We start from the raw sequence: 11,609 nt of genomic DNA, 5'->3' as shown, positions 1-11,609 counted from the left end.
ACTCCCAGCATCAAGGCCACCTGTCAGCCGTGGCAGAGGTGAAGAAGGGGCAGGCACACCTCTTCTCTTCAAGGGCACATTCTGGAAACCGCTCACTTTACGACACTCCTGTCCCATTGGTCAAATTGGTCACGTGGCCACACTTAGCCGCAAGGGAGCCTGGCAAACATAATCCTTAGCTGTGTTCCACTAAAACCAGGGGCTTTTGTGACCAATGGAAGAGTGGATTTAGGGGGGCATGGCAGTCTCTGTCAGGATGGCTTGTTGTCCGTGGTTGTTTTAAATTCTCCATCTGATCATCCCAACATCTCTGCCATTTCTTTTTCTTCTTTTGGCTTTTTAGGGCTGCACCCGTGGTATATGGAAGTTCCCAGGCTAGGGGTCGAATTGGTGCAGCAGCTGCTGGCCTGCACCACAGCCATAGCAACATGAGATCTGAGCCTCGTCCACAACCTACACCACAGCTCATGGCAATGCCATATCTCCACCCCACTGAGCAAGGTCAGGGAACGAACCTGTGTCCTCATGGATGCTAGTGGGATTCATTTCCACTGTGCCACAGCTGGAACTCCCCGTTTCTGCCACTTCCGTATTTGGTTCTGATGCTGGCTCTGTCTCTTCAAACTGCATTTTCAGCCTTTTAGTATGCCTTGTAATTTGTGGTTGAAAGCTGGACAGATACACTAGATAAAAGTCACTGAAATCAGCTGACCTTTGGTGTGGGGCTTTGTGTTTATCTGCATAAGAATGAGGTTGTGTTTGGTGTTTGCTGTATGTGGTGTCAGAGGCTGGAATCACCTCTCTGGTGGTGTTTCTATCTCTGCGGTTTCCCTGGATTTTCTCTGGAGACTTTTTTTTTTTTTTTCTTTTTTGGTTGTGCTCATTGGTATGTGGAACTTCCTGGGCCAGGGATCAAACTCATACCACAGCAGTGACCTGAGCCCCTGCAGTGACAACACCACTGAACCACAGTGGTGGATCCTGCGTTGCTGTGGCTAGGGTACAGGCCAGTGGCTGCAGCTCCAATTTGACGCCTAGCCTGGGAATTTCCATATACGGCAGATGCATCTCCAACAACCTAGTTATTTGAAAAGTCTGGCCAACAGCATCACTGATGCCAAGATCAATGGCTGCCCATTGTGGATAAGTCGGAAAACCCACAACCAGTTGAATGGAACATGATGACTACATGTTGGGGGCCATCGGACGCAACCCCTATGTGAAAAGGACTGACAGTAATCTATAATTTAGCCGAGCGAGTGCCGGCCATTAAAAACCGAAACCAGGAGTTCCCGTCGTGGCGCAGTGGTTAACGAATCCGACTAGGAATCATGAGGTTGCGGGTTCGGTTCCTGCCCTTGCTCAGTGGGTTAACGATCCGGCGTTGCCGTGAGCTGTGGTGTAGGTTGCAGACGCGGCTCGGATCCCACGTTGCTGTGGCTCTGGCGTAGGCCGGTGGCTACAGCTCCGATTCGACCCCTAGCCTGGGAACCTCCATATGCCACGGGAGCGGCCCAAGAAATAGCAACAACAACAACAAAAGACAAAAGACAAAAAAAAAAAAAAAAAAAAAAACCGAAACCAACTCAAGGCAGTTCTAGTAACTTATCAATAGCAGCCTTCTTCCTGGAAGCTATGCAAATTTCATAGTTCTCAATAGAATCCTGAATTTGAGTCTTGAGTAGACTTTAGCAATATGCTAAAATATGTTAATTTTGGTTTTTGAAAAAAGTTATTCGGAGTCTCATACTAACCTAATAGAATACTCGAAAGCACGTCACCGTGAAAACGTCAGGAAGACCCTAGTCCTCCACCGTGAGCTCTGGGGACCCTTCTTTGAGAATCGAGACGGGAACCAGCTGTGCTCAGATTTTTACTCTCAGGACCTCTTTTTCTGTTTTAATTGAGGTGAAATTCACCCAACATACAATTAGCCGTCATAACCAGTTCAGCGGCATCTGGCATATTCACAACAGTGCTGTGCTTCCCCCCTCATCTTTAAAATCTGTATTGGAGTTCCCGTTGTGGCGCAGCGGAAGTGAATCCCACTAGGAACCAAGAGGTTGCAGGTTCAATCCCTGGCCGCGCTCAGTGGGTTACGGCTCCAGTGTTGCCATGAACTGTGGTGTAGGTCACAGATGCAGCTCGGCTCTGGTGTGGCTGTGGTGTAGACCAGCAGCTGTAGCTCTGATTTGACCCCTAGCCTGGAAACCTCCATATTTCGCAGGTGTGGCCCTAAAAAGCAAAAATAAGTAAATACCAATAAAAATAAAATCTTTATTGAAGTGTGTAGTTAATGTACAAGGTTGTGATTCCCTTCTGCTGCACAACAGAGTGATTCCGTGACACGTGTACACACAGCCATTCTCTTTCAGATTCATTTCCCACACAGATTATCACTGAATTTTTTTTTTTTTTTTTTTTTTTTTAATCTCAGAAGATCAGGTGGAGTTCTCTGTGCCAGGCAGCAGGCCCCTGGTGGCCAGTCATTCAGAAAAACACCCTGTACCCATTAAGGGCCACTCACCCCCGCCCCCGTGATCACTCACTTGCTTTTTGTCTCTTTGGAGCTGCCTGTTCTGGACACTTGGCGTAGAAGGAATTGTACAACATGTGACCTGTGTGGCGGCTTCTTTCACTTTGCTTCATGGTTCTTAGCTTGTGGACGCCATAGGCTTTCTCGGGACTCATTCTTTTCATGGCAGACTCATATCGCCGTGTGCGGAGACCACCGTTGGCTCATCCATTTACCCACTGGTGGGCATTCGGGTGGTTTCCATTTCCTGGCTATTTGGCCATAATGCCGTTATAAACCGACACGTGCAATTCCCGTGTGGACGTGGGTTGTCTTCTTTCCTGGGTGACATACCCAGGAGTGGAATCGCTGGGTCACGTGGCAATTCCGTGTTTAACTTTTTGAGGAAGGACCACCACAGTGGCTGCACCGTTTTGCATTCCCACCCGCAACGCGCCAGGGTTTCTGTTCCGCCACATCCATGTCAACCGTGTTATTTCCCTTGTCCCCCTTATTGTCCCCTTCGTGGGTATGAAGTGGCATCTCACCATGGTTTTGATTTATTTGTGAAATGACCGACGATGAGTGCTTGTTTGCTTTTTTTTTTTTTTACCTTATTAAAAAGTATTGGGGTCGCCCCACGCTTTTGTTTATGTAGTTCTGTCTATTGATGTTTACTATATTTACACCAAGAAATTTAAAAAATCCTATTCATTGATTTGTGTATAAACAACAGCAATAAACTCCTATCTTAACACTGGAACGGCGACATCATCCCACATCCTGGAGCTTCTGGAAACCCCACCATATACGTGTCCGAGAAGGAGAGACCCTTGAACAACATGGGGCCATGTTAGCCCCTCCCTCCGTGCAGTAAAAATCCAGATGTAAGTTGTAGTTGGCCCTCTGTATCCACGGGCTCTGTGTGCCTGTGGTCCCTCTGTATCGATGGTTCTGCATCTGTGGATTCAACCAACCACGGATGGTGTAGAACTGCAGTATTTACTGAGAAAAACATCTACTTATGCGGGGACCCTTGAAGTTCAGACCCAAGTTGTTCAAGGGTCAGCCGTCTTAGGAGAACACTTTTATCTCATAGACCTCCCTCTCCTAAAGTGAGGAATGGTGATCCAACTGTACTCAAGTAAAATAAGTAAGATTAAGATTCGTGGTTTGGGTCGGAGATTCCTCTCAACATGAGTTTACCCAGAAAACATGCACAGGGGACGGGGTGGGGATGGGGTGGCCTTGGCATCTCATTGTACTTGGTTGGTCACAGAGGACAGAAAATGGTTCTTGAATCTGGAGATGGACCTGCTGACACCTGCCTGTTTTTTTCATAGCACTTTCCTGCCTGTAGAAATGAAAACTGGCTGCTGGTTAAATTTTTCATTAGTCTCCTTAATTGTTCAACCAGGACAGCTGAGTCAACTGATTGGTGACCTGGGATCTCACACGAGAGGTTGGTCTCAGCACCTGAGGCCGATTTTTACCGTGGACGTTGGGGGTGGGCTGCAGAGAGGTCTAACCCGTGCTTCTCAAAGCCTGGCCCCCGGACCAGCAGCACCTGCAGCATCGCCTGCAACCCGTTAGAAATGTAAGTTCTCGGGCCCGTCCCCAGACCTGCGGACTCAGGACCGGGACGTGGACCCAGCCTTCTGGGGTTGAACGAGGCCTCTGGGTGATCTTGATTCGCTCCATGTTTTGGTGACAGTGTGAGGACGGCTGGTGTGACCTCTTCCACAGTCACTCTGTTCTCCCCCCCTCCCAACTGCTTCTTTTTTTCTTTCCCTCCACAAACATTGAAAGTGTTGCTCCTTTATCAGTGTTTTTATGACACTTCTTTGGAAATGTACACATTTGCATATCGTGTGTCTGTCTGTAAACATTGAATTTGTGCAGGCCAAAGGCAGCGTCTCATTTTCAGCAATCCCAAAGAATCCCAGCTCTTACTGAAGAGGCCCATCAGTTACTTAGAGCTGAGGCTGTTTGACTGGAATAACCCGTTTCCTGGGACCTCGCTGCTGCTGCTTCTCCCGACATTAACTCCAGGGAAGTCCTTTCAAAGAGTGAAGCCCTGCATTTCCAAGGGCTGGGCTGCCCTCTTTTGGTCTTTACCCAAAGCTTATCTCACCAAGGCCTCTGCTCTTTAGAAACTCAAAATTGAAGGCTCAGTGGAAGGGGGTTGGTTCAGAGGACTAAGCTAGGGACAAATGGGTTCCTCATTGCCAGTCCAGGGGTCTTTGAGGGCTCTCATTAAAGGATGCGAGTAGGAGAATGAGCCAGTCAACCAGAGGCTGGGGAAGGATCCATGTGGCTCAAGGGACAAGGTCCAGTTGCACAGGGTAGAGAGCGTGCGTGTATTCGTCTTAGTGCCAGGGCTGTCCTTGCCATCTCTAACCTGAGAAATCGGGATGAGCTTAGCGGGAAGCTGCTCCTCTCTGTGCCGTACATGGTGTGGACAGCGTTCCATGCCAGTCCTGCTTTAATGAGCCCATATATGTGAAAACAGGGCCAAGAGTTCTGGTTGTTCCTCCGTGTTCCTCCAGCGATCTTAGACTTGCTGCCTGGACACAGGTCCAGCTCACGCACTGATGCTCCAGCGCTGGTGTCACGATGGGGTTGCAGTTGCCGAGGTTTTCGGGATGTGACTGCAGAGCTGCCCCAGACCCACGGGACCAGGAGATGCTTCTTGGATGAGTGTTTCGCTTCGTTGATTTTGACTGTGGGTCATGACCTCTGCGGGCTGCTCTTGGCTTCTTACTGCCCTTGGTTTTCTAGATCGTCCTTCTGTTCTTCTTCCTGCAGTGACATCACCAAGTCAGAGTCAAGGGGGTAACAGCCCCAAGAAAGATGATGTGGTGGGGCATTCAGCGTCCGCCCCCACGGCCCTGCTAACTTTATTCATCTTTTTATTTTTTTTTTCTTTTTAGGGTCACACCTGGGGCATACAGAAGTTCCCGGGCTAGGGGTCCAATCGGAGCTGCAGCTGCCGGCCTACACCACAGCCGCACCAGATCCGAGCTGCATCTGCAACCTACACCACAGCTCAGGGCAACGCCAGATGCTTAACCTGCTGAGCGAGGCCAGGGATGGAACCTGCGTCTTCATGGATATGAGTCGGGTTCTTCACCCGCTGAGCCACAGCGGACACTCCCGACCCGCTAACTTTAAACGCCACCTAGGATACTGCGATCTTCCCGCATGCTGACCTCACGGCCCTTCCACCCTCCAGCGGCCAAGACTGGTCCTCACGGCACCGCAATCAGAGCGTGCGGCAGTGAGTGGAGCTGAGAAAGAGCCTGAGACCCGCACAGTTTCGTGGGTGGAGGCCAAGGGGGTCTCAGGGTTGAGTCTAGGGTGGGCTGTGCTTGGGGCGGGGTGCTCCCAGGGGGCTCCCTCCTCCACCCGCACTTTGCAATTCATCCTAGTTGTGCTGACTGTGGTCCCCCGTCCCTCTAAAACCTGGCGTCATCCCGAGTCAGCCGTCTTCCTTAACCCCCACTTCCAATCAGCCACCACCCCCTGACTCTTGTATTTCTCTATTCTTTTCTTCCTTTTAAACCTATGCCTCCGACTCAGTCCATGCTCTCCCCGCCCCCTGCCTGTATTTATTCCATCGCAACACAATCAAACTGCCACCGCCATTACCCGTTACCCGCCTTAAATTCAAAGGGCCAGTGCTACCACGTCCTGTAAGTGAGCTTCTGGGGCTCCACGATGCCTCGGGACAGGGTCCAAGCTCCTCCCTCTGGCCGGACCTCCCGTGACTTGGTCCCCAGCCAGCCCTGCCTGCAGCATCGCTTTACGCTCTTGTGTTCAGAGCAGCTCGACCCCCCAAACATGACAGTGCCCTTTACCCCGCCTTCCCGTCCCCTCGCCCCCTGCTTCCCCCCGCCCCACGCAGGTGCAGCAGGCATTGCCAGCCCGGAAAGCCTTCTGGGCACCTGCGTGTAGGATCAGTGTCCTCTCTCTTTGCTCCAGCAACACCTCGATCTTAGGCTTTAATAAATCATATTTGAAGTTTCTATTTTGTTTTCTCTTCTCCTCCACGAGTCTGTAGGCTTCTGAGAGCAGGGGTCATGTGGTGAGAGAATCATGTGATGCGGTGAAAGTGTGAGCCATAACCCAGGGGGTGGCAATTACGTTGCAACAGATAAATGTATCAAATCGACACCCCCTACACCTTCAACTTCCACCCCTTTCCATGTCAGCTGTATCTCAATTTAAAGGCTGCCATGAGAGTGTCTCCTATGAACCAGGCACTTACTGCCAGGGCCTAACAATCCATACACACTGAGCAAGGCCAGGGATCAAACCTGCAACCTCACGGTTCCTAGTCGGATTCGTTTCTGCTGCACCACAATGGGAACTCCTATATACTTTATTATTATTATTATTATTATTTTGGTCTTTTTGCCTTTTTTAGGGCCGCTCTCACGGCATATGGAGGTTCCCGGGCTAGGGGTCTAATTGGAGCTGTAGCCACCGGCCTATGCCAGAGACACAGCAATGTGGGATCCGAGCCGAGTCTGCATCCTACACCACAGCTCACGGCAACGCCGGATCGTTAACCCACTGAGCGAGGGCAGGGACCGAACCCGCAACCTCATGGTTTCTAGTTGGATTCGTTAACCACTGCGCCACAACGGGAACTCCTGTACTTTAATTTTTAATGACGGCTATGCTTAAAAACTGTTCACAAAAATCTGCAAAATCTAACTTTTAGCTCTCAGGAGTCATTGTAAGGCAGCCAACTCTAGCTCATCATGGATTCCTAGTAATTGCTAGAGGGAGTTCCCATCGGGGCTCAGTGGGTTAAGGATCCAGCGTTGCCATGAGCTGTGGTGTAGGTTGCAGAGGTGGCTTGGATCTGGCGTTGCTGTGGCTGTGGTATGGGCTGGCAGCTGCAGCTCCAGTTGGACCCCTAGCCTGGGAACCTCCATGTGCCGCGGCGGTGCAGCCCTAAAAAGACAAAAAAAGAAAAAAAGAAAGAGTAAGAGTTCTGTTTGGCCACTAGAGGGCACCATCAGATGAAACTGGATCCTAGGAAGGACTTGGGGACCAGCTCTCTGACCAGGGTTCAGTTTGAGGTGTGTACCCTCTGCTGCTGTGGCCGTGTTGCAATTCCGGGAGATCTTGTGGGAACTCATCTAGTTTCAGGCAGTTCTTTGTTTCACCTTATCAACTCCAAACCTTTACTGCTCCCAAATAGCTCCAGCCCTCTATGTGTGTGCAGGCTCTGGGTCTTTTTTTTTTTTTTTTTTTTTGCTTTTTCCTTTTTAGGGCTGCAATCCTATGCTAGGGGTCCAACTGGAGCTGCAGCTGCCAGCCTACACCACAGCCACAGCAATGCCAGATCCAAGCCTCCACTGCAACCTACACCACAACTCACGGCAACGCCGGATCCTTAATCCACTGAGAGAGGCCAAGGATCCAACCCGCAACCTCACGGTTCCTGGTTGGATTCGTTTCCGCTGCACCACGACAGGAATGCCAAGGCTCTGGGTCTTTAAGCTACCACATAAAAAGACCCTTGGCAGGTATTAAGTGTTGGCAGCTGGGAAAGCAGGGGGTCTCTGACTGAGTACTGACATCTCGGGCCCTTTATCTGCAGCATCTCAGGGAATCCTGCAACAACCCCGCAGCAGAGAGAATATTCCTTGCGAACAAATCCTAGTACCATAACACGAGAGGGCTGCTTCTTTGCATTGCAGTCATTGGTACTTTTAAATTCACAGGAGGAAAATTGTGGGCCTGATGATCAACCTAAGAATGGCAGGAATTTGATGGTTTCCCTCTGGCTAGGCGAGCTGTAGGGTCAAAGGGCTTTGGGTTTGGGGGAGTGAATTTCTGTCATTTGGGGGTCCTCCTGGGGGTTGATATCAGGGTTGGCCGAGTACACCCTTGGGGGGGCGTCTCCTTGGGGATGGGTTCTCTAAAGGAGGGCGAGACTGGCTGTGTGTGTGTGTATGTGTGTGTGTATGCGTGTGTGTGTGAGAGAGAAATGATTTAATGATTTCACTCTTGCTTCTGAACACTTACTGTGTGTGGTCCTCCGAGCTGGGTCCTGGACCAGCAGGACCACTGTCACCTGGGAACTTGGGTTAGACATGTACATTCTCAGGTCCTGCTGGACCTGCTGACTCAGACTCTGGGGGTGGGCCCCCAGGCTCTGCTTGCACAAGCCCACTGGGACATTCTGACTCACTCAAGCAACAGAACCGTGGGCCCAGCATGGGTTGTGTAAACTGGATGGATGTGTATTAGATGCATCTGAGGGGCTTTAGAAGGATACACAGAAGGTCACACAGGGTATGTGTCCACCTCCGTGGAATGTCCAGAGCAGGCAAAGCCGTGGAGATGGACAGTGGATCGTGGGGGCCGGGGGATGGGGGACGCAGGGAACTGGCAAGTGGGGGCTTTCTTTTTGGGGCGATGGAAATGTCCCGGAATTAGATAGTGGTGGTGTCTACACTGCGTTGCTAAAAACCACTGCATACTGCACTTTAAAATGGTTAAAATGAAGAATTTTATCTCAATTGGAAAAAAACCAAAGTACTCTTGTCTGGGGCCCACCCAAGTAAGCAGTGGTGTATTTTAAAATAAAATCTCTCCAGGTTGTTCTCTTCTGCGGGTGAAAGTTGAATTAAGCAAATAAGGCCACAGCTGGGTCAGGTTGGGGGGCTCAGGTGTGAGCGTCTGCTGCGGGGGGTGGGGAGCGTGGGGGAGGTTCAGGGTGGTCCTGGGCCCTGGATAGAGGTTGCAGTTGGGCCTCTGCTGTGCAACTTCTCCGCGCTGCTTATCCTGCCTAAGCTGTTGCTATTCCAAAGGTGTCAGGTGGCAATAACGTTGAGAAGATAAGCATCCAGCCCGCATACAGTAGGTGCTCAGTGGATGTTTGTTTCCTCGGCTTTCCCAGTTCCCCGCAGCGTTAATTCTGTGGGTTCATCTGGGAATGCGGGGGGGGGTTGAGAGGCGAGGGGTGGGTGGGGGTGCTTTCCGGCGCCGCGCCCCCCCCCCACCATGGGCGGGGCTTCCTTCAACACCGGGGACTCACCGTCTCCGCTGCCAGGTGAGGCCGCTGAGGAGGAGGATGCTGAGGAGCAGGAGGACGCAGCCGGCCACTGTCGACGGGAGGAAGGTCAGGGGAGGCGCCCCGGGCTGAGAAAGCCCACCCCTAACCCCAACCTTGAGCAAAGGGCTCCCTGGGCGGGGCGCCGGGTCTCTGTCCCCACCCCCGCCCCCCGCCCCTATGCAGCGTGTTGCTCCCGCCCCGCGGGGCTTCCCGGAGGCTCCAGGGCCCCCAGCCTGGGCCTGTGGACGGAAAGGGCACAAGCCTTTCCTTGGGGGGCTCCACGCTTTCGGGGGGAGCAGCTGATGGGCCCCCTCTTTAGAAAGGCTCAGAGACCAGGCCTCAAAGAGGCCGTGCGTGAGGCCCGGGATGGGGAAGAGAAGTGCTGACATATCAAGGTAAATGATAAACACTTGGCATCTCCCCAAAGGGTTCCTGTTTCCCAGATGCTGCTTTTCTTGTGGTCCTACTTTATCCTCTGCCTTAGACGCGCCTCCAAGCCCCTCCCCCCCTTATGCAATAGAATTGGCCTGGAAGGTTGTGTAAGTTTCAAGTGACACACTTGTATGGTGCAGATCCAACACCTCCCTCCTGCCGTGTAATTGCTGTTGCTTTTTCTGTGCCAAGAACACTTAAGACTTACTCTCTGAGCCACTTTCGAGTCTGCAGTGCGCCGTCGTTAACGCGAATCACCACACTTTACCTTCAGTCTCCAGCATTTACCCATCTTCTGGCTGGACGTTTGTGGCCTTTGACCAGCATCTTCGCATTTGGCCCCGGCCCCAGCCCCAGCCCCTGGTGACCTGTTTTATGGGCTGAGTTTGTTTTTCTCTCCAAGCCCACTTTCACCTCCTACCAGCAAACAACTGGAATGTTTAGAGGGGGGTTTCTCTCTCCTTCCCTGGTGATACCGTGTCCTTCCCCCTGGCCTTGCCCCTCCGCACAGGGACCCCGAATATTTTGTCCCCTGGCATCCCCTCAGGAGGCGCCAGTTGAGGCTGGTTTGAGAGCTCACTCAGAGCTCTCTGGAGCTGATCCCTGCGATTGAGAGTTATGTTGGTCTCTGGGTTAGTCTTTTACTCTCGGAAACATTACGTAGTGTAAAGAGTTAGGGTTTTTTTTTTTTTTTTTTTTTTTTTTTGTCTTTTCTAGGGCCGCACCCGTGGCATATGGAGGTTCCCAGGCTAGGGGTCCAATCAGAGCTGTAACTGCTGGCCTACACCACACAGACACAGCAACTCAGAATTCAAGCCACATCTGTGACCTACACCACAGCTCACAGCAGTGCCAGATCCTTAACTCACTGAGCGAGGTCAGGGATCGAACCCACAACCTCATGGTTCCTAGTCGAATTCGTTAACCACTGAGCCATGACGGGAACTCCAAGAGTTAGTTTAAACTAACCAACCCACCAACCCACCAAGCAGATGTGCCCCTCTGTGTGTGTTTTGTCACCACCCACCTGCTAGCTGATACTGTGTTGTAAATATGATTGGCTGCATGGTTGCAGGCACTTCCGTGAGGTTTTGGGAATCTGCGCAAAAGAGAGGGAAAGATGCTGGTTCATGCCGGTTATGGGAATTCGTGGGGCTGGAGAGGGTCCGGGCTCCCCAGGGTTCTGGAGGCTCGGAGGGGATGGGACAGCTGGGAGAGATGGGGCGGTGGGGAGAGGGGGTGGCCCTGGGCAAGCGTTTCCTTCTTCCACCTCTAGGTGCCGCCCTCTGTCTTGTTTCTCCTCGGACCCCGGCCGTGTTTGAGGATGGGGAGGTTGGATGCAGACGTGCGGTCCTCTCTAACACCCACGGGCAACCCTGACCCCTCTGCTGTGGGGGGGCGGGGCCTGCGCTGCACTAGGCGGCCTTCTCTCCTGTCCTGCATCATGGTTCAGCCGCCAAGCTTTTATCTTCCAAGAAACTCTAGCCTTACCTGTGGTACCTTTGGTCCTGGTTGGTAAGGAAGTTTTAGTCATGGGAGGAGCAGCAGTGTTTATCTGAGGCTCTTCATCACATGGAAGAGAGA

General features: G+C 51.8%; 1 protein-coding gene across 3 annotated transcripts in view; it reads right to left on the bottom strand.

Annotated features, from left to right (window-relative positions):
• Positions 1-2,257: 2,257 nt before the first annotated feature.
• IL2RA (interleukin 2 receptor subunit alpha) overlaps positions 2,258-11,609 on the bottom strand; it is a 52,595-nt gene continuing 43,243 nt past the window's right edge. For 2 of the 3 annotated variants that reach the window (XM_021064060.2, XM_084978890.1), the window contains exons 5-8: positions 11,517-11,588; positions 11,053-11,124; positions 9,576-9,642; positions 2,258-5,317 (exon numbers count right to left, since the gene is read on the bottom strand). In XM_021064060.2, the coding sequence (XP_020919719.2) occupies positions 5,293-5,317; positions 9,576-9,642; positions 11,053-11,124; positions 11,517-11,588 (236 nt within the window). In that variant the 3' untranslated portion in view covers positions 2,258-5,292. 3 annotated transcript variants of the gene reach the window in all.

This window comes from Sus scrofa, chromosome 10 (genome assembly GCF_054392235.1).
Source record: "Sus scrofa isolate SSC_HxYL_T2T_F1_AM1 chromosome 10, Sscrofa_HxYL_maternal_Yorkshire_Landrace_v2.0, whole genome shotgun sequence".
Classification (NCBI taxonomy): domain Eukaryota; kingdom Metazoa; phylum Chordata; class Mammalia; order Artiodactyla; family Suidae; genus Sus; species Sus scrofa.
Note: the sequence above shows the minus strand (reverse complement) of the source record. Positions and strands in the feature narration are given on the sequence as shown.